Source organism: Carettochelys insculpta, chromosome 13, assembly GCF_033958435.1.
Source record: "Carettochelys insculpta isolate YL-2023 chromosome 13, ASM3395843v1, whole genome shotgun sequence".
In the NCBI taxonomy this organism is placed as follows: Eukaryota; Metazoa; Chordata; order Testudines; family Carettochelyidae; genus Carettochelys; species Carettochelys insculpta.
Window position 1 is genome coordinate 22,388,465 of NC_134149.1, and position 23,447 is coordinate 22,411,911.

Genomic DNA, 23,447 nt, shown 5'->3' on the forward strand with positions numbered 1-23,447 from the left:
GGGGGAAACAGGGGATGGGGACTGGAGTTACATAGGAAAGGCTAACTTTTTTTCCTGCAGAATCCAAAATTTTTGGTGAGATTGCCAGTGGGGCTTACAGCCATTGTGGGCTTGGAGGCAAGGTGTGGGGAGGCACCACTCTGCACCGCAGAAGAGGCAGAGTCTCAGAAAGAAGGGGTGGGGCTGAAGGCAGTCAGCCCTTATTGCCACCTGGAGCACAGCGCTGAGTCCTTCTCCTGACCACCCCCATCCTCAGAGCCATGCGGAATGGTGGATTAGTGATTCTGTGGTGTTTCATAGGGATCGCTGGGCCCCTTTGGAATGCCAGGCCCCTGTGGAATTGCTCTTCTTATTCACCTCAGTCCACAAGCCTAGATGTTGCATAAATCTGGTTAGAAGATTTGCATTGCAACCCAATTTTGCAAGACCAAGAGAGCGTTCACATAAGCATTTGGGGTTTTCAGCTCATATGAATGAAGAAGACAATCATTTATGGCTCTCCCAAAGCTTGTTTTAAGAATGACTAAAGCAAGCGATACTGGGATTTACTAAAAACAGAACTTTCATTTCCATTACAGTAACTCAAGCAGACACGGCCTTAAATTGTCAGTTACTCACTCTCCCATTAGGATACTGCCATTCAAACTCAATACGTCCATTGAAAAAGGTCCGTGCACTGCATTCCAGGTTGAGGGTCTCTCCAACCAACAACTTTCTGGGATTTGCTTTCAGAGCCAGGTTTTGTATTCTCTTCTCTGAAATGAAAAAAATAGTAGTAAAATGCCACCCAATCTGCTTCCGCTGAGTTGAAGAGAAGATCCACATTTCAAATCCTTCTTTAAGAACTTGCTCCTCCGGTGAGGCCTGAAGGAGATTTGCCTGCTAGTACCCATTGTGGGAGCTGCTGGGAGTTCAGACATTTTGAAAAGGAGATCACTTCTTTAGGTACTTCAGTCTCTTTTTGGTCTATTGTCTAGGTTATGCAGGAGGTTGGACAGGATGATCATACTATGTTCCCATCCAGACTTAAAATCTATGAGTTTTGGAGAACTTTCTTTACAACTTCATTTGAGACTCTGCCTACAGTCATAAGCTACATAATCACGCTGAGATTGTCCTTGTTTTTCCTTGCTTAAGTTGTGGTTTTCCAAAGACACTAGTGCAGCTGAATGCCTCTGAAAACCAGCTTGCAATCACACTGGCCACTGCTAAGTTCCTACTCACTTTGGAAAATCTTGATCCTACTGTCTTATTACACCCTCAATGCATCATGGCTGCCATTAGCTTGTTAAACTCTTTGGCTGTGTTTACACTAGCCCAAAACTTCGAAATGGCCATGCAAACGGCCATTTTGAAGTTTACTAATGAAGCGCTGAAATACATATTCAGTGCCTCATTAGCATGCGGGTGGCCGCAGCACTTCAAAATTGCTGTGGCTCACGCAGACGGGACTCATTTTTGAAAGGACCCCAGCAACTTCGAAATCCCCTTATTCCTACCTGCTCGTAGGAATAAGGGGATTTTGAAGTTGCCGGGGTCCTTTTGAAAAGGAGCCCCATCTGGACGAGCTGCGTGGTGGTGAGCCGCGTCAATTTCGAAGTGCCACGGCTGCCCGCATGCTAATGAGGTGCTGAATATGTATTTTGGCGCTTCATTAGTAAGCTTCAAAATGGCCATTTGCATGGCCATTTCAAAGTTTTGGGCTAGTGTTGACATAGCTTTAGAGTAAGGATTATGTCCTTTTATCTATGGTGTGAAGTCTCTAGCACTCTGGAACATCGTAGGGTGATAATATCACTATCTAGTTCTTAAATGGTAGCTGGCAAAGGAGGTCAGTATCATTTCCAGCCATGAAAACTGAGCTACAGAGATGGCAAGTATCTTGCCCATGGTCACTTGGCAGGCCACTAGCAAGACAGGGAATAGAACTCATTCTCCTGAGTCCACTCTAGTGCATTATCGAAGAGGTCATGGTGCCTCCCTGTTACAACAGGACAGTGGGCTGGGTCCTGCATTGGCCCATAAGCGATGGGCCCAGTGACCTAACAGGCCTTTTCATCTTTGATTCTGTGACATATGTATCAAATAATCACACTAAGCACTGAAGAAGGAGCTATCCAGAGCCTCCATTTGGCTGCCATGCAAATTTCCTTGCCAGTTGTTTTAAGCTGAATGCTAATTCTTGAGAAGGGTACCATGACCTAGTGGAAATGAAGTCACAACAAACCCCACCTAGTAAAAGTTAAACTTTGTGAGGCAGTGGAGAAAATATATACAAAACAAAGAGAACATTGTGCTCCAACAAAGGCTCAGTCCTGAACACCTCTGTGCTCAAACTCCAGTGTTGACTTCTGCAGCTGGAGCCTATCTCTAAGCACAGTGGAGAACATGCAGTAAAGTGCCAAGAGAAATCAAACAAAAACCATGAGGTTTGCAAATGAGCATTTTCATGAGATTTTATATCACGTCTTGTGAGTTCCACAAATAACCAGAAATGGGCTGAGGAGGCCACTGCTTGGATTTGCAAATCCCGAAGCAGTGGTTATTTGAATCTGGGTTCCACACTGTCCAAACCAACAAAACTCTGGTGAGGTCTGAGGAAAATATTCCAGTTCCATCTCATCTCTACACTGGGCAATTTTTTCAAAACCAAGGATGGATCGGATCCAAATTCTATTTGATCTGCACCACCAAAACACAAAGGGGAAGTGGGAGTGCACAAAATGTTCCAATTTTGATTCATCCCTAATACATACCCAACGTAAACACCAAGAGTTAGCTTGGAATTAGGCTAACCAAGGGATAATAACCACAAAGCTGTTTCGGTTCTGTTGAGTTAACAGCTACTGCTCAGACACAAGGGTCACTCACCCACTTTCTGTAACATGTAGTAGGATGTGGACACAGTTCCATGTACAGTGGTGCTACACTTGAGTATGCCCTCGAAGAAGTGGAAAGTAGGAGAAGAGATGACAAATCCTCTTTTGGGGTCCCACATCATCCTCTTGTACCTCAACTCTGAAGAAGAAGGATGCTGAAAAGGAAGAGGCATACAAAGCCTGTTGAGATTTCCTCTTTGTTCACACAGCAGAGAGAGAGCAAGAGACACAGTGACCTCGCCTCTGTTTTGGAGATAAGACATATATTTATAGCTGCAAGATACAGACTCAGGCTGCATCTACACTACGAGATAAAATCGATTTTATTAAAATCGATTCCTTAACGCTGAATTTTATACATTCAGTTTTGAGCATCTTCACCTTCCCACACGCTCCCCACAAAATTGACTTACTGCTTCCACACACAAAGAGCTTAAGTCGAGCTTAAATCAAGTGCTGCAGCAGTGTATTGTGGGAATCTATCCCACAGTTCCCTTAGCCCCATTGCATTCTGGCCACATAAGTATATGGGGGTAGATGAAGACATCTTCCCACATTTCATTCCCCTCTTTCCCCTGCTATGTGAAGTAGTTCAGGAGACATAGGTGCTATACTGAAACTCGAATGAATCATCAGTAGTGGCTGGGGGCAGCTAAAAGACAGTAGAATTTTGACAGCCATAAAAATTGTGACTGCCCACAGAGACCTTTTCAGGAACTTGAATCTGGATGTAGGCCTCCTACCAAAGAAGACCCTTATGCTTAAGTAGACACAGCTGCTACACTGAAACTTGAATGATTCATCAGGCTAAAAGACCCCAGATTACAGCCAGGTTTGGACCTGGAAAAGAAGACCCTTAGGACAAGAATATTCCCCACTGAAAGCCTCACTTTGACAACTGTGGTAATTGTACAGCTAATACATTGACTTCATTGAATCATGTACGGCTTAGGGTGGTTAAAAGATCCACAGCTACAGCCAGCCCCGAAAATCATGACTGCCTAGGGAGACTTCTCTTGTGTGGCTAAAAGACCACCAGCCACAGCAAGCCCTGAAAATTGTGACCGCTGAGAGAGATGTCCCCTGAGCAGCTAAAAGTCCCCCAGCTACAGCCAGCCCTGAAAATCATGACCACCGAGGGAGACTTCCTTGGGCGGCTAAAAGACCCTCGACTACAGCCAGCTCAGACAGTTGTGACCACCGAGGGAGATGTTCTCTGGGCAGCTAAAAGAACCCAGACTACAGCCAGCCTCCAAAATCATGACCGCCGAGGAAGACTTTCCTTGGGCGGCTAAAAGACCCCCGGCGACAGCCAGCCCTGAAAATTGTGACCCTTGCTATGCGCAACTACCTGGCACCTTGCACAGCACATCCTTTTATTGGTTTGTGGTCAAGCCACATGATGCGGCTGGGCGCGGGAATGTTCCAGACTGTCTGGCACCTCTGGGGGAAGGGAAGAGAGGGGATATGGGGGTCAGGACAACATGTAAATGGCTGAAAAGAAGTTTCTCATCCTACTAGGCAAGCACGACTCCCACCCACAGCCTCGCTGACACATGGTGTGGGATCCAGAGGCTGGCACCAGGAAGCGCAGAAAAAAAAGGCAGCTAGCAGGGGTATACACAGAACCACAGACCCCAGAGCTGTGCTACTAGCAAAGAAAAAGAAAGAAGATTTTTCAACCTCTCGTGACCCTACAGACATGGGCTTGTACGTGCCAAATTGTAATGGCCTTCCTGTTGCCTAATTCCTCTGCACCTGAGAGCAGTGGAGATGTAAGAGGCCAGAGCGGAGAACTGTGGGGCATTGTGGGGCATGTAGGGGACATCTGTGCAGGCTAATGAATTTGATTTAAATGGTGCATCCTCACCACTCTTCATTCGGAATTTTAAATTCCAACTGAATGCTACACCCATCAGGTTACTACGATTTTAAGATTTTGATATTATGTCGATTTTAGTGGTCCATTAATCGAGCTAATGACATTTACAGTGAGGACAGGCGTGTTAAAAAATTGGGCTAGCTGACCTAAAATTGGTATTATCTTGTAGTCTACACACAGCCTCAGTGGTGGCCTCTGCCCACATGTACCTGGAGTAATCTCAAGGGCCATGTCTACACTAGCAAGGTCTTTTGGAAAATCAGGCAGAGAGTCCACAAACAAAATGCGCTGTTTCAATCTGTAATTGAAAGAATGCGGCTCTTCTTTGGGAAGCCCTCTTTTGCTCCTGGATCAGGAAGAGAACCTCCTTTCAGAAGCTTCAAAAAAAAAAAAAAGCACATGAGGGTGCTCTGCAGGCCCTTTTTCCGAAAGAAGAGTCCTCACAGTGCCGGGTTTTTCGTTCCCTGGCCTGTTCTTTCACATGAGAGGGGGCTACATGGACACTTTCTATTGAAAGAGCAGATCAATCTTTTGAGCCACTTTTTTTATGTGGACACACTCTTTCAAAAGAAGATTTTCTGGAAGACCATCTTTCAAAAGATCACTGTAGTGTAGACACGGCTAAAAGTATAAAGAAGCAGACCCCAAAGGCAGGAATTATAGCTTTGGGTTTAAGGAACAAACATGAGGCCCTGGGTTCTGTCCCTGACTCTTCCAGGCTTTGTGTGACCTTGGGCAAATAAGAGGGTAATCTGTTGGAGTCTTGCTTTCTCCATCTGTACAATGAAGATGATAATAATAATACCAATATTGTAGGGGACCTGGAAGACTTGGAGATCACATTTTTAAGCTTACTCAAGCACTTTGGAGTTAACCATAGAAACCTGATGAGAAGAAAGCAGTTTTAGAGATGAGTATGCTAGAGACTTCCCTGACCTATGCCAACCATTGTAGGTTAAATATTATCAAGATTTTGTTCCACTGAAATGAGAACATGAAAAAAGGGCCAAAGGGATGAAATTACCTACAGTGGTACATGGCCCATCTCCAGCTGCTAGTAGCAAAAGTCTGCAAGGGTGGAGATGAGGCAGTAAATGGGGAGGGCTCTGGGTCACAACAGGGAATTTTTGCCCTGGTCTCTGGCTGGTGGGCCATGCCAACATGCTCAGAGTTGAACTGATCATCATATTCAGGGTGGGGAAGGAAATTTTCCCTCAGATCAGACTGGAGAGACACTGGAGGGTTTTCACCATCTTCTGCATCATGGGACATGGCCACTTGCTGATTTAAACTAGAGAAAATGGGGGATTTCCCATAACTTGAAGTTTTCAGGTCATGATTTGAGGACTTCAGTAACTTGGACAGAGGTGATGGGTCTATTACAGGGGTGGGTGGGTGAGTTTCTATGGCCTGCAATATGCAGGAAGTCAGAGTAGATGAGCATGATGGTCCCTTCTGGCCTTAAAGTCTAGGAGGCAACAAGAGATAAAAATGTAAATAAAACTACACAAAACCTAATGGATACAGTATATATACTACATATGTAGATTGGGTTTTTCTGTACAGCCTCCTGCCATTTAAACCATTTTTGAATGGGGATGATTGGTATTGTATTGACAGTATACAGTACAGACTCCCCTTTAATCAGGAAACCTTGAGATTTTTTTTCAGAAATCAACCTTGAAGCATACTAGATTTAAATGGTGGAAGAACAAGGCATGGGAAATCAAACACTAATTGTGAGGCAGGGTTGGAATGACTGCCACTCACTGAGATTCACCCATTCCCACCCATTTTACAGGCAGGCACATGGAGGCACAAAGTGGCTAAATGAATTCTTCAGCATCACACACAGTCTGTGACAGACATGGGAATAGACACTAGGAGTTGTGCCCCTTCCCGGTCTCCAGCTCTAGTCACTAGCGCTCATGTCAAATGCTTAGACCAGAGACTGTGCAGAAGTCAGGGCTGGCAAGGTGGCAACTCCAGATGACGTTATAATCACAGCTCTGGAATGGACCACACAGAGCACCTGCAGTTGCCATATGATAGCTAACAACTCCCCACTGCTTCCCATGTGCACCCCCCAACCTGGAGAAAAGAAAGCATTTACACTGTGCCTTTCAAAACAAAATCAGGAGGTGAATTTTCCCACGGTATGCTTGTGGATTTTCTTGGGCCAGGCAATAAGTGGGAACATCACTCATGACATATCTAGTCCTCTGACTGTTCTCATGATTATGCTGCACTTGGTTTAATTTTCTGTACCTAACATGGGATGATTTTTGTGGTGTGAATGGCAGGTGCAATTTAAATAATGCTTGGGAGAAATGCTTCTGCTTGGAATGAATTCCAGCTCTGAACATTGTGCACTGTTACTCATAATATTGCAGGTGAGCAAAACAAAGTCAAATAATAGAATCAGACCACTAGCACTGGAAGGGACCCTGAGAGGTCATCAAGACCAGTCCCCTGCCCACACAGGAGCACCAAGCACAGTCTAGAGTCTCTAGGCCATTCCTGACAGGTGTTTATCTAACCGGCTCTTAAATATCTCCAGCAACGAATCTGTCAAGTGGGTCTTCGCCCATGAAAGCTTATGCTACAAAATATCTGTTAGTCTACAAGGTGCCACAGGACTTCTTGTTGTTTTTGAAGATACAGACTAACTCAGCTACCTCTCTGATTCCAGTGATGGAGATTCCACAACCTCCCTAGGCAATTTATTCCAGAGTTTTACCACTCTGACCGTTAGGAACTTGTGGGTTATTACTGCACAGTAGGAGTTAGGAAGGGGAGGTGAGATAAGACAGGCTACCCCTTTTAGAACAATGGTTTTGTTTAGAACACACTGGCAGTTATGGATTTCATATCTGGAACTGAACTTCTTTACAGTGTTTAAAATTTGGTGTATGGATTCAGGGCTTTTATAGGGATAGAAATAAATCCTGAAGATTGGATTAGAAACTTGACTTGCATAGAGTTTAGGGGTTCAGAGCTTGTTCAAATTCAGACTAGATATAGAGAGATGGTTCATTGTGCAATGGCATTCTCAGTTTGCAGGTACCCATCTGACAAATAGCACTCAAAACTAGCACTTAACTGATACCTTTCATGGCAGTTCCAGCAAGGAAGCCAATGACTGGGATGGGCCATGGAGACTGGAAAGGTTTCCTCCAAGTGAGTAGTGAGGCACATGGGCAAATCAGTACGTGGCAAAGGGAAAAAAAAGCCACTACTGCAGTACAGTGGATAAATAGCTCTTTCAGAGCTGTCAACTCCTTCACTCAGCATTAAATACATGTTAGAAGCTTAAATTGCAAGTCCAGGCCTGGGAGTCTTGTGACTCAGATGATATGTGGTTAACTAGGATCTGTTTAGTATTAGCAAACGGCAACCTTCCTCATAAATATTTAAAGGCACGAGAGAGTGCAATCATTTTAAAGTATAATGGTAACACAAGGAACTTAATTTATGATGGAAAAAGTACATTTGCTACAAGAATAATAAAGTGTAAGAAAGCAGAATTTCATGGTTTGAAGGCTACGCATCCTTGATGGTTAGAAGAATTAAAAAAATAACCCCTCTGAAGAGGCGCCTTACAGCAGGGCACACATATTAAATTTCTTCATCAGATATATATTTATACACAAAATAGAAGAAAAAAAGCGCTGACACCACATGAAGGGAACTTTCATCATTTTCCCTCTGTAATGCTGATCGGAGATTAATTCTGGAAAAGGATGTTCTAAATTTGTCTGGTCACTTTATTCCCCCTGCCCTCTAAGCTTCCTCTTTACACAGGAAGCAGCCACAGTGGCTCCACACAGCAGCAGGAATTTCCCAGGCAAGGGAAAACAACAAGCGGGATTTCCATATAAGGAAGTTTGGGATGGCCAGAGAGGCTCCCTAGGTAAACACACACCTATACAAGTGGGTGCATCCTCTCTGACTCCAGCGTCTTCCCTCACCTACAGGCACCTTCCTTTTAGCCTATAATATCCACTCCCATGCCCATCCGCCCATTAGAGTAGAAAAGTCCTTGGATCAGATTCCTTGGCACCTCATAAGGAAAATGTGCTGAGGTTTCATTAGGCTCAGTCACCAAACGTGTATCACCAGCTTGTGGTGAAATGAAGGACATTTGCTTCTGTTCCAATAAATGGCTGGTGGAGAGGCTGCCTTAGCAGCACGTGGGAAAAGGGTAGTGCCTTGTAAACCAGGGGTTAAACTTTAAACCAAGGACATCAGACGTTGGTCCAAGCTTTTTGGGTCATATTCATTCCTGGGAAGTCAGCAGAAATACTCCAGGAAGAAATTTGGCCCTCTAGTTGTTTAGTAAGAGGGAGCTTTCTTAGTGCCCCCACCAAGGATGAGGGGAAGATTTGGGTAAGCGCTGCTTATTCCAGCTAGGGGAATGAGAGGGATTCAGAAGGTGGAAAAGGGGACATGATCTCAGCCCCATTTCCCCCCCCCCCTTTTTGTCCCCCGCCCATCACACATAGCAGTAGAGATCTGGTAATGCAATATGGCCCAGTGCCATTCCGAGTGAGGTCAGCTGGCATTTGACCACCAGCATCAATGGAAGCAGAGGTGGTATTTCAGGGCCCAATCATTTTGGGTGCTGATTGCTGGCTGAGAGGGGAAGATGTACTGCAGTCAGGAGGAAGCATGGGGGTTCTTCACCTCCCGAGAGATGCTCACAGTGTCACACGATAAGGCTCTAATTGATATGCTTGGCTTGTAAAATATGCAGTTAAAACAGCAATAAGATTTTAACTGCATGTTCCCTGGAGGTTGGGTGTTCACATCACCAAACCCACCAGCCCAGGTGGCTGCAGTCAGCATGCTCAGTAGATAAGCAGAAGATTGCACTGCCAGGGAGACTTAGCTCCCTTCCTGTGCCAAGAGGAGGACTCTCCAGAAAAGGCTGAGGCAGACTGGCAAGAGGGAAGGGACCAGCATTGCCAGGTCCCATGCTGTGTCCCTTCAGGGGATGGTAGGACAGGTCCCATCTTCCACTCAGCATGCAAACAGAAAGAAAAGTGATCTAATATTCAGAGGACGAGATTGGGCATCAGGAGACTGGTGCTCCATTCCTGGCTCTGCCTCTGCATGGGCTTCAGCGAAGACTTAGTTTGAAGTCAGTGAAGATGCTCCCTTGGGCTACATCTACACTACAGCGATCTCTCGAAAGAAGCTGTTCCGGAAGATCTCTTCTGAAAAAACTTCTTTTGAAAGAGTGCATCTGCACACTAAAAAGTGGATCAAAAGAGTGATCTGCTCTTTCGAAAGAGAGTGTCCACACAGCCCCTGCTTTTTGGAAAGAACAGACCAGGAATCGAAACATCAGGCCCCAGGAGGACTGCTCTGTTGAAAGAAGGGCCCTGAGAAGTGTCTACACGTTTTCTTTTGAAAGGAAGAGTGATATGAAACTTTTGAAAGGGGCGCTCTTTCTGAAACGGAGAAGGAAGAGTGATTGCAAAAGGAGCACCATGTTTTTTCAATTTACTTTTGAAAGAACACTTTTTGTGTGTAGATGCTCCATGGGGTCTTTCAAAAGACCTCCCCCCTTCTTTTGAAAAATCTTTCCAAAGATCTTGCTAGTGTAGATGTAGCCGTTGAGTTCAGTGGGTGTGACTCATGCTGTATGGCTTTAATCCTTTCCCACCCCTCTCTAATATGTAAAGTTATCTCTGGGCTCTTTGGCCAAAATGCTGTCCTGGCATAAGCAGGTACGCTCTCTAGTCAGAGCAGCGGAAGCTGTGCCAAGTTACACCTGAATTTGTCACATTCCTGCAAAATGTGAAGTAGAACAGAAATTTTGTAAAAATGCCAGGCAGGTACCAGGCTACAGAATGGCTAGCTTGCCATCTGAAAGACAGAGCCAAATTCCTTACAGAATAGTTTGTTTTCCAAAAGAATTAGCATCTTGGCCTCTGTGTTTGCCAGTATATTCAGAAACATCAAGATAACAGATGGTCATGGTGGAAATAACTTGCATAACTCAGCCTAACACTGACAGAGGCCACATGTGGGGGTCAGCAATAAAGCATTGTGAAGACCTTAGAAGGAGTAAGGTGGCTTTTGGAGGTCCTTGCTATTTGTCTGTTCTCACCAGCTTTCCTCTAAAGTTCACTCCTCCATCCTCACACACTCTTTTTTGTAGTTGTTTACCTGGTTTGGAATCCAGATCTCTAAGAGGTTGGGTTAATATGAAATGTTCACTTACCTTTAGAAGCTTGGGTTTGATATCTGGTGAGGTGACCTGGCAAGGTATGACAACCTCTTCAGTAGTATTCAGCACATATATCACTCTGGGATGTTCAAGTGGAATCTGAACAAATGGATTCTGGCTGTCTGCAGGAGACAGAACAGAATGATACTGGTTTGCAAAATTGTCTCACAGTATGATTGGCGTTGCAACGTTATCATGATAATCTTCTGTTTAGGTAGAATCTCACAATGAGCCCACACTGCTGCATTCCCTCCTTAGGCACATGAAGAGTTACACCTCTTACCATGTTACTTATCCATCATGGGCAGTGTGTCTAGCAGTTACAGCTAGTGACTCAGAATCAGAACTCCTGTCTTCTAATTGTGTCTCTTACAGATTCACGATGTACTATGAGCATATACTGTACCTCAGTTTTCCAGATGTGCAAAATGAGGATAAAAATGCTGATCTAACTCACAGGAGTACTGTGACAATGGTTGAAAAGTGCTTTGTGATCCTGAGTTGAAATGTGAGATCCTAATCCAACATTCAAAGCTCTTAGTATTACTGTCATCATAAACAGAAAGCTGTGCTGAGGACTGCACTCCTGTATTGATCAAGTCATTTATTAGTCTCACACTGCTTGTCAAATTCACATTGTGAATGGAAAAGCCCTTCTTGCTACAGCTATAGAAGAGTGTGAAATACTTCCTGTAGGGAAGTGATGAAAGCCATGATGCGTGGGACATCTAAAACCAGACTAGAATCTCTTTTGCACAAGGAAGGGGATGGGTTAGTTGACCTTGTAGACTTGTAGGGCTTCCTTTACTTTTGTCATAAAGCATCAGTCTAGAGCTGGCTGAATAGTAACAATAAAAATGAAAAAATAATATTCCTGAGTTTGGGTTGCTGTGATTCATGGGGATTTACTGTTCATCATTTGTCAGTATTCAGATGAGCATCAAGGAGTCCTGAAAATATTTGTGAATCTCTAAAGTTTCCTGAATTTTATTACAAATGGCGATTCGTCCAAAATTTTATTCACTGTCTATTACTGACCTGTTAGAATGTTTAAGGCACCAATCAGGTAGCAGAAACTAAATCATTTGACTTGTTTGCTAACTATGCTTTTCATTCCTTGTAAGCTGCTTGAAGCAGGGGACTTTTTGTTATGTTTGTACTTTGCATAGCAACATGAGGTCTCTTCTCTTTGGTTGGCACCTCTCTATGGTACTTCAGCACAAAATAATAACTGTCATGTAAGATAAACAGTGACTAACTGAAGCAAAGGGTTTGAACATTACACAGCCTGAAAGTTATTCTGCCAAAGCATTCTGTGAACATTTATGAATAATGCATTTGCCCAGAGGAAATTAGGATCAGTCTTCAAATGAATGCTTAACTACCCTAAAATGGGGCTAAATTTGAGATAGATATTATCTATAAGGACTATCTCCTGGGTCACTTTAGTATGCTATCCTGCCTTTAGCAGTGGCCAAATCCCTGATGAATGAGGAGAATGAAAGTACCAATCGTGCACCTGGCCAGTTGTCCAATGAATTATGCAAAAGGAAAACAGTCCTTTCTGATCCCACCACACCCTCAGATGATCAATTTATCTCCTGAACTATGCAGTTTGTTTACTTTTATATGAGAATTAAAAGAAGTCACTAATTACAAATGCTATTTTTCTATAACTTGTCCCACTGTCCCATGGTCCTGTTCAAATGCATTAAATAGCCTTGGGCATAATTACCAGAACAAAACAATATTTATAGACTTTGGGTGCCTTTAACCCCGCCCTGGAAAAAGCAAAAAGAAAAGGAAAGAGAAACCAGGGTCCTTGGTGTGGTTGATATTTGACTTTGTATCCACTTGCCACATTCAGTGCTGAGGTTATGATATTTTTTCAGGAGTTGTTTTGCTGGACAGTTCCCCAATGTGGAGATCACTGCCCAGCTAATCTATCCACATTGGCTTTGTTGTTATTAAAGGACTCCTGCAAGTCTCCTGGGGCAGAATTGACCAATGTTCCTACCTTTGACTCCATTCTTTCCCTCTTCTACTGTATATTGATCTCAAATTACAGTATTTTTGTTGCCGGATACTAATCAAAGACACATTCTCTCTCTCCTTTCTGGGCTGGTCTCAGAAACAAGAACCAGAACAACAGTTCAGTTTCTTTTAAAGGTAATCACCTGTGCGATAGTCCACACAGCCCAGCTGCTACCATGTCAACATGCCAAATTACTTCCTGATTCAATTGCCTAGGTGAAGAATCAAGGAATGTGGTGGTGGTTTTGTGACCCATTTCATAGGTCACTGGAGGAGTCAGGGACAATGTTGGCAACTTCTCCTTGGTGCTGGCGGGGGTTGAAGCACTGTAAGAAAATGTAATTTTCAGTAAAAATGTTCACAATTGTCTCCTCAATTTTTCAGCTAGCCTGGCAGGAAAAGATAGGGGGAAAGGATGAAGAAAATGGAATACAAATGCCACATTTTGCCTCTGTTTCTCAAGATCAGTTCTAGCTACTCTGGAGCAGGGGTGACTCTGAACAGGTAACTTCAAGGTAAAAGGCTCCATAGCCTGATGCCAATGTCCTGAGGTGCCCATTCCCTGGCAAGCATCATTTTGTTTCTTCTTGGGGATTTATTTTGCTGTCACAGAAAGAGAAGTGAAATAATTCACTGAACTTCTGAGCAGTGCTGTTGTGCACTGTTAAACAGTGGTCATAACTCAGGTTGCACCCCAGAAGGGGCTGCAATGAAGTAGTAGGTGAGGTGTTCCTCATCTATGTAAAATGTATATATGTCTTCCATTTTTCTGGCTGATAGATGCTATATAAATATATTTATTATTGCGTATTTCCAATATGCCATCTGATCAGATGGATGGTTCTTATGTTGGATATTTTTTAGGCTTGATTGGAGCCCAAGCTCTGGGACTCCTTGCATGGGGAGAGCCCAGACCCAGGCTCCAGCCAGGGACCAAACATACACACAACAGTTTTTACCCCCATGACCTGAGCCCTGTGAGCCCAAGTCAGCTGACCTGAGCAAGTGGCAAGCACGCTGTGGACCTTTTATTTCAGTGCAGACGTAGTCTGAGTGCTTCATTGTTTAATTGCAGTGAGTCTGCATATTAGCCATATTTATCAGAGCCAGAAGCTCAGTTCTGCTGGTGCTTAGTGGTGGTCATTACTGACAGGCACAGTACACAGGGAGTGAGGCTGGAGCCTGCCCTTTCCTTTCAAAAGTCAGGAGACAAAAGAAACCAGAGAGTTGCCTTGTGTTTTCTCACCTGATTTGGGTTTTGTGAATTCATTTGGGAATATCCCATGTCACTTCTTGGCTCTTTGCTTAGAGAATGTCACTGAAAACCACAAATGCTGCCACTGATCTATGGAACTAATTTTCAGCTCTCCTCTGCCACCAGGATTCCTTCCATCCAGCAGAGAAAAATCAGCTCTTGAAAACCCAAGTGTGCATGAGAGTGAGAGAGGAGGGGGGTGTACTATGTAGGAAAATGGTTTGTTTTGTTTTGTTTTGGTTTTTTTTTGGTAATTTACCTAGTTCAAGTTTTTTACTGTTGGCGCAACTTAGTGATCCAGGAAAAGTGTCTGACTTCGTTACCTAGATGCAGAACCAGAGAATGTGCTGATGGGGCTGTTTTAGTGTGTATCCGCAAAGGTCAGATGTACGTGGACAATGGTTTACAAAAAGGCATTTGGGTCACTGTGCCAAGACCATTAATGCAGGATGAACATCCAGGGAGCGGCTACAAACAGCTGATCACAACTCCTCAAAGCCTTGTCTGCACACTGTCTGAGCAACAGTGAACTTAGGAGGAGGCTAAGGCTTCAAATCAGACTGACACCCCTCATGTCAAAGGATGTCCCTTCATTTCAGCTTCTTTTTCTATGGCAATGATGGAAGTGAGTGCACCTTTCTTTGTGATGGTCTATAATGAAATACCTGCTCTGGTGCAGGGGAGAGCCCAAGGAAATATTATGGATGGGCTCTTAATAGAACTGCAATGGGCAACGCAGGCTTGTGAGGGAGCCACATAGGTGGTCTTCCTTCATCTCAGTGGGCTTCAAGATTGCTGTAACTGAGGCAGTCTTCCCAGTTAGGGGAGTTTTGCCTTGGGGCTTGGCATTTCAAAGGGGCCTGGAGCGCCACCCTTCACCACTACTACTTTGGCAGTGGTGGCAGCTGGAGCTTTGGGCCCTTTGAAGTGCTGTGGCAGTGCTGCTGAACCCCTCTGTGAGGCTCTGAGAGCGGGGGCAGTGCTGCAATCTGAGTGCCACTAAGGGCTAACTGCCTTAGGCCCCACCCCTTCTGCCCTTGGCTCCGCCCATTCTGGAGTCCGCAGCTGGCTCCCCTCTCCTCTTGCCCTGGAACCTCTGCTGGCCACAGAGGGGGTGCATGGCTCTCACAGTCAATGTTATGTGCAGTCAGCACACACCTCACTTCACATGCCCTTGCTTTGTGTGTGTATCACATTAGTGATATTGGTAGGAAAAAACCTATGGAACCTGACAATCCTGCATGTGGGCAATGGTAGCCAAAATGTCTCTCAGGCGATGCATAGAACTCCTAGGGGCTGCGCGTGGCTCACAGGCCACCAGTGGCCCACCATTGTGATAGAACCAAAATTCTGGATTTAAGAAGCTCTCAATACACCTGAATTTTCTATCTGGCCCTTATCTCTACACCAGATTGAACCAAACCATCTGCCTGTACCCTGTGAAATTTTAAACCAGATCAGAACTTTGTCACTGGGGCCTAACTCCAGTGTTAATGGGAGTTTCATCTCCTGTGGCTTGGCATAATAGGTTGCAGCAATGAATTTTAAAAGCCACATACCCACTTCTGTCCAGTGCAGTTTTCAAAGTGGATCATATATATGCATACAGTCATATATTTAGTCATGTTATATGACATGAATATTTGCCTGCAAGTGTTAATCCTACTTTGTACCTCTGCAATGTCACTGCGGGCTAATCAGTACTCATGAGCGTCTAATCCAAAATTCCTTGAAAGCAGGGAGGCGCTGAGCAAGTTGTGAAATCTTTTCTACCTGTAGGCATGACCAGTGTGCCTTGTAAGCTGAGCACTTGGACAGCCACCTAGGATAGATTCAAAGGCTGCCCAGCTGATAAGCAGAGCATGGACAGCTTCCACAGCTGGCAGCGGGTGTTTTTACTGGTGGTGTATATCCATACATGCTTTGGTGCACATCACAAAATTTATCCCACCCCGGATAGAAAAAATTAGAGGGAACATTGGACATGATCTGTACTTCTAATTAGTTATGATAAAACAAAAGAAAATGAGTTAATACATATTTGCACCAACAGTAAAATGATGTCTGATTCCTAAACGCTTTTTAATGGCTGCCTGCACCTGAGTTGCTATTACATGCACATGTCTAGCCAGTGGCCAGGATTAAACTATCCCAGAGCGTGAGCTGCAGCCTCAATTGGAAGACAAAATATATTAATTTATTCCCCTACAATGACCATTTGAAATCTAGATGGTGGTTAAAAATGTCTGAGTGGTTGAGTAATAGATACGTTGGCAAAGGTCGTTTCTGGGTTATTAGTGAGTTGGCCAGGAATGGCGTCGATGTCCTGAGATGGAATAGGCTATTCATCCCAGTGTGCTCTTTCTCAGGATTATTATTCTTACTATATTTAGAAACAGAAAAAAAAATGGGGCATTAATTTTTATGGGTGATTGTTTTTCATATGGGATGTGAAGTCTTTCTGGAGAATGAATACCCTGTGCATTAGCCTGATTACTGGAATTCTGGCCACAGCACTTGGTTCACATGAATGTAATCTAAGAAGGGGCCACTCCTAATCATAGCTCTCCTCATCTCCTGCTGCTGTGCGGTCATAAGGCCCACGCCTGGCATTGTTAGTCACACCGAAGTCTATGGACTACTCCTGAGCAAAAGATGCAAGTCTGGATTGTGGCAGGATCTGGCCCAGAATACTGAATTTATGACTCCTGATTTACAATAAGAGACCGTAAACACAGGGTCCTGGTTTCAGCCTGGCTTTCAGGGAAAGTGTGGCTGGGATTCAGGAGGAAAGGCATTAGGGCCATGAACTTTGGGACTAATGGCAGAAGGTAAGATGAGTGAGGCCAGGGAGGCAATGCTTTGTGCATAAAAGGTCCTCCTTGCTCAGCGGTGAAAATCTCTTTAGCGGAGAAGGGAATAAAATCAGGTCATTAAGCCTGGAAGAGTAATTGCCTGGTGAGCAAAAGAGCAAAGCTTCATTCTGTTTAGTGCCCATTTAGTGCCCTGCTCAATCCCTGCCCCACCTCTTCCCACCCTGTTCCACCCCTTCCCCTGTGTGCACTGCTCCCTTGCTCCTCTCCCCACACAACATCTACTGTGTGCTCCAAAACAGCTGATCGTGGCAGGCATGGAGCACTGTGGGGAGGGGAAGGGAAACTGATGGGGTGCTGCTGGTTGGTGCTCCACTCCTGGAGCACCCGTGGAGTCAGTGCCCATGGTTCTGAGTCCTTACTGCTGTTCCTCTGAGGAAGAGCTCTGACTATGAAGAAATTCAACCCGGGGCAAGCAGATGGCATCTGTCGTGGAGTGGAGATACCCCACATGTGGGCATAGAGCTGGAAGCTGGGCATGTCACCCAACAGATAAACCAAGCTGGGCCAGTTTGTGTTGGTCTATGCTGGCTTCTTTTACACAGAGCTGATTGCCAGTTAGCCTTATGTGGCACCAGGTTTGTATACACCAGTGCAGATGCTCCTGAAATACGTGTGCTCTGGGACCTGTGGGCAGAGTCCCAGCAGCCTTTGCAACCATGTTAACCAGCTAAAGTTAACTGGCATTCAATTAACTCTAAGTGAAAAAACTGAAAAAGCTGAATGCAGACACGCCCTTCCTGAAGGAAGGGTGTGTGGTCCCCTGCATTCACTGTCTCCTCAGAGCAGATCTGTATGTCAAACCTATGGGCTAGCTGCTATAAAGCCATGTAGCTCAACTGACACCATTTAAGGATCTTGGGCATGTACACTGTGGTTGATTTCACAGAAGAATAACAGAGACGCCCACATCTCCTCCGCCCACATGCCAGAGCCTGTGAGCAGCTGCATGCACAGAAATCTGTGGGAGTGGAATGAACTCAGCACCTCCCAAAACTGAGCTGATATTGAGAAATGTTAGAGAATAAATACTCCATCTTTTATGGGAATAGGGTGATATTTTTCCCTGCAGCTGGGCACGGCAGTTTCTCCTGAGTTGTGAAAGTGATTTGCACTATGGATTCTATCTGAAAAAACCACCCTGCCCTTCCGTAAGGCGGGCTGTGAAGCTTGTTACACATGGAGAAAGACAAGAGCTGCAAAATGGCAGTGACTTATCAGTGGTTACTGTAGCCCGAAGGCCAGGGAAAGGCCCCCTCTCTTGGGTCCCGCAGACTAGCTGTCTAGCTCTGTAGGTCAGTGGAAGTTTGCAGGAAGCTGCAATCAGGGCAGGGTGTTACTATTTACTCAACACACAGCTCAGGCTCCCAGCAGAAACATGCACACACAGAAGAGCTGGGAAGCAGTAATAGCAGGATAGCTCAGAGGAAGAGACCCCAGTGTCCAGCTGTAGTCACAGAGGCTGGCATAAGCGTCAAGCAAAAGAACAATTCAACAACAAAGGAAATTCAAAGGACAAGTGCTTACTAAATCATTGTTTAAGTTAAGTTAAAGCCCCTGGTATTTAAACACTGATTACCTTCAGGAAAAGCTTAATTGATATTTGAGATGATCTTAGGGAGGGTCCCATCTGACTCAGCTGTAATATAGCAACTGCCAAGCCAGTTCAAACCCTCCACCTCCACAGTTCAAACCTCTACTTTGAGAGCGCCTGAGGTCCAAACACAGCAGGGCCAGGCAGCAGATGTGGGGCTCTTCTGCCTATTGGTTACATCTGTTCTGTTATTTGTTGCACTCCTATCGCAGCTATTTTGGTCGCAGGATAGAGAAAACAAGATGGCTGAGTTAATACCTGATATGGGTCCCTTGTGGAGGGGACAAGATTTTGGGATTCATGGAGTTCTTCCTCAGGTCTGGGGAAGGTATCCTGGGAGGCCAAACTAAATGTAAATGGGACAGACCATGAAGCATACGGGGTTCACTTGTTGTAGGAGAGGACTTAAAATGAAGTGGGCAATCACCACCTTTGCAGTGGTAGGACAAAGAAGGATAGCAGGCAACAGGGTGTGTTACAAATTGCAATGAACCATCAAACTAGCGTCTCTGTTACGTCCACAGCTTTTAGTATCCAGCAGAGTTCCCTATTTAAGTTCCCAGGCTTATCTTTTGAAGGCATTGTGCAGGTTTCCTTTAAGGACTCAGAGCACAGATCCGGAGTGATTGGTTTGGGACGAGTTCACTCGCGGCTCAGGGGCTGTTTGCGTCTTTTAATATATTTCTGTGCGAATGCATTTGAGAGCGTGGTGATTGCCTGCTTTCACCCACATAACTGCTGCTCCGGCACTTGGGGCGCTGTTGAGGTACAACCTGTGTTGTAATAGATAGGGCTGGTGACAGACTTTGCTGGGCCTAGGGCAATGAGGGGGGGAAGGAGGTGGGGCCCAGGCAGCCAGCCATCAGCAGTGCCTGGACTGTGCTACATGAGGCTTCTGAGGTGATTTAAAGGGCCTGGGATTCAGGACACTGCTGCTGCCATGGTAGCAGCTGTGGTGGCCCAGAACCATGGGCCCTTTAAAATAATTGGGTGCTGGGGCAACTGCTACCTTTGTCCCCCGCTGCTTCTCCATCAGCAGCCCTGGTGATAAGCTTCTGTAGGACCCCTGATCTTGAAAGGGGAGTGTTAAACATCACAGCAGTGGAGATGTGTCTGCTCTGTCAGGGTCTGGTGCCTCTTTGAGTTGTTGCATCCTGCTCTGTGGGGAGCTGGCTTCTGCTAATGAGTTTGGTGAGGCTGGGGAATTGAGGGCCAAAAGAGAGGGTTCAGGAATGACTCAATTCAGGAGGGGGTCCATATCAAGTATGGGTTGTAATTGTTTGGTGATACCCGGTGTGGGTTCCAAGGTGGGGTGGAAGGTGACAGATATGTGGGTCCATTGGATATTTTTTTTATATTGAAGCAGGTTCTCTCTGTCTTTTGGCTCACTGCAACATATGTAACTTGCTCTGTGGCCCACTACCCTCTTTTATCCTCTGACAGCAGAGATGTGCATTACCCACTTCAGTTTAAGTGATTTCCTGCAACATATGCAAATCCCTGTATTTAACAATGTGATGTCCCACCTCCTATTTAGCTCAGACATTCTGGTTACCTTCCCCAGGCCTGTGAAATCACTCTGTCAAACTTGAAAACTTGTCCCATCCAACACAAATTATTACCTCCCCACCTTGTCTCTTGTTGGGTAGCATTTGTGGACTGGGTTGATGTCTTCCAGGGATGAAGCTTAACCTACTGCAAATTTATTTTCACTCCACAATTAAACCAGAATTTGCAACCTGTTTTTCAAGAGGGCTCAAAGACCACTGCTGACAATTTGCTGAAGCCAGGGGGATTTGAAAGCATGCAGCATCACAGCATGAGCTCAGCACCTGGCAGAATCAGGTCCCCTGCGAACCTATGTCTCACACAGTTCCCAGCAGTCAAGAACTGAAGAACCTGTGGTTTCAGAACTCCCCCAGAGAGACAAACACAGAGTTTCCTGTATGATTTTTAGGGTGTTTTTCTGACCCAGTTGCATGTACCATAAGAACAGTTTCTCCTGTGATATCTGTATTATATTTCAAGGCACGGGCATAACACCCCGTCCTGTGAGGTCAGTTCATGCAGTTAAGTTGATGCAGTGTCAGTGCCGGCCCTCTACTGCCCACATCGACTGTTGCTGCCTTTTAGAAACTGCCCCACAATGCCCCACACTGACAGTTAAATTGGTGCATGTGCACCGACACAGGAAGTGTAATGTGGACATGCAAAATTATAAGTGATTTCATTACTGTGGTGGCTGTACATTGGTGTAACTTGGGACATTGTTTTGTACTGCAGATTTACGCTTAAACTGGGAGTCTGTATGGAAAGCTGTGAAAGCTCCCGCCAATGTAAAACTGTGTTTTCACAGTAGCACTTGGCCTGGAACAGGCCCGCTGACGGGTGGGGATGATAAAAGAGGCAGCTGTCTTGGGTCTGGCAATTGAAATGGGCTCATGGGTTCTGGCTACCACCACTGCTACGCTGGCAGCCAGAGCGCCCTGGATCTTTTAAATTCCTGCTGGAGTGCCTCATGGCGTGCTCCAGGAACCACTAAGGGCTGGCTGGGGGAAGGGGCATGCCACAACCCCCTGGCCTGGAATACCATCAGTCACAGGTTGTCTCCAGTGTTGACAGCAGCCAACCACTTTTGGCCTGAGCACTTGCTAAGTACTGCACAGTTAGATAAGGAAATGGGAGATGTGTTTGGTTTTGGGTGTCACTTGGAAATTCATTTCCACCAAGGTGGGAACCACATCCTCCTGCTATTCAGTCAGCTGCAGTCCCAGACTTGGCAGCAATAACTCATGCTATTCTGTCTTGTCACCACTTACACCCTAACTCCACCTGAGAGAGACTCTTAGGGCCTGACTCTCTGTGCAGAAATGAAGGTGCTCTCCTCCTTCTGGACCAGGACCTTAATGATCCCATGCCTGAGAAGACCATTTTGGTGGCCTGCAGCACAATCTGACCTCCAGCCCCATTCTGCACGGGTCTAATTCTCACTGGAACATGCCTGCCCAACCCTTGTGTCGCTGCATGAGAACCAGCTAATTATCTGCTTGGCTCAGTGCCGGGTGAACAGGGAGCACTTGCCTCTCTCCGCTGTCTAGCTGTCTGGCCGAAAAACAGCTGTCTCTACAAAAACAACAAAACCAAAGAAACCCCAAGCCATCAGCTGCCAGCCTGCATTTTCATTGGTCGATTCCACAGCAAAGCAAGCCAGAGTCAGCCCTGTCACCCTTGCCCTGTCTGCTTCTCATGTTCACAGTATCCCTGCAAGCCATCAAGAGAATTAGGGAGGTAGAACTCAGCTTAAAAGAATGTCAGGACCAAAGCTGAGCTAATGCGAGTGGTGCTTTCATGCTCTCCCACCCTGTCTCCCCACCTATCTTTCACTGGGGAAGGAGCAAGAAGTATGATGAGATACATTTGGCATGCAAAGAAAAGACAAAGGTGGCTTTGATATGTTGCTTGGTCTGGTATCCATCCACTCCTCTCACTGTTTGCCTGAGTGGGGAATTCCTGTTGTGACTGATGGGGCATTTCTTGCTGTTCCAGTGACGTGTGCTTTGGCAGGAGGCAGTCCTTCCTGGGAGCTTCCCCTCACTCTTTTGTCTGCCTCAGGGCAAGAAGAGGAAAAGGGAAATGTTCTCTAGAAGGCTTTTTGAAGAAAGGACCGAACTGCTCACAGTGTGATGTCCTGAGTGTTGTGATGGGTTCAGGGAGGTTGGAGCCCCAAGGCAAATCAGCCTGCTGGGATGCCGGACTTTTAAAGTACCTGATCGAGGGAGTAAGAAGGAAGCCACTGACCACACAGCTGGTACCTTGTGAGAACTAGAAACACTTCTGCTATGCGAGGAGTGAAAACAGAAAAAAGCAGATTGTAAAAAGTGCCATGACAAGGCCTCATACTGATTCTCTGCATCACTTCTACAGCCTCTTGGATCGATGTAAAAACCAAAGGTGGATTGTGCTGCCTGCCAGCCTTGCAAAGCCTGTGCTGATGTCCGGCAGCCTGGCCATGCTCTGTCTGGCTCATGGGTTATCAACGCAGCTGGTGAAACCAAGTTTGTGACTTATGTTCCTTGTGCCTTACATCCCCATTCTCAGTCCTGCTGCCAAGTTAGTCTGTCTCCCTGTGAAGGTCTTAATTATGGAGATGGATTCACTGAGTAGTTGGAATGAACAATTTTCTATTGGGGGGGTTGTTTGCAAATGGCTTGCTGCAGTGAGTTGCTGTTCACAATGAGTGGCTAGTTTCCTAGACACGTGATACTGCTTTTTCTCCTGGATTGGATGACTGGAACTTTTTAACAGGAAAATAGTGAATAAAGCAAACTGTTGCTCAGTACAATTGCCCTAGATCCCACAAGAAAATCAGCGTGGTCACGTGTACAGCTATCATTGTCTAAAACCTCATGCACCTGAATGTTCACAATGAGCAAAGAACAAAGGGCCATGAAGAAAGGCTATTCTATTTTATTGCATTCTGCTTAGCTCCCTCTCTAACATCCATCATTGTTGTGTCTAAGCTCCGATCTAGACACAGATTTTGTTCATGATTTCCCATTCCTAGTAGAGGTGTGATTTCCCACTTGTCCATCCCCCCATCATTAAATCAGTACTGTGCACACAGTTATCCTAAAATAGCCTGTATTGGAATAAACTGCACTGGTATAAGTATCTTTATACTGCAGCCATCCT

At 45.4% G+C, this 23,447-nt stretch overlaps 1 protein-coding gene across 1 annotated transcript in view; it reads right to left on the minus strand.

Annotated features, from left to right (window-relative positions):
- LOC142019985 (vascular endothelial growth factor receptor kdr-like) overlaps window positions 1-23,447 on the minus strand; it is a 196,069-nt gene that overhangs the window by 112,384 nt on the left and 60,238 nt on the right. The window contains exons 4-6 of the mRNA XM_075007461.1: window positions 10,994-11,121; window positions 2,872-3,034; window positions 619-755 (exon numbers count right to left, since the gene is read on the minus strand). Coding sequence (XP_074863562.1) covers window positions 619-755; window positions 2,872-3,034; window positions 10,994-11,121 — 428 coding nt within the window. The remainder of the gene's footprint in view (window positions 1-618; window positions 756-2,871; window positions 3,035-10,993; window positions 11,122-23,447) is intronic.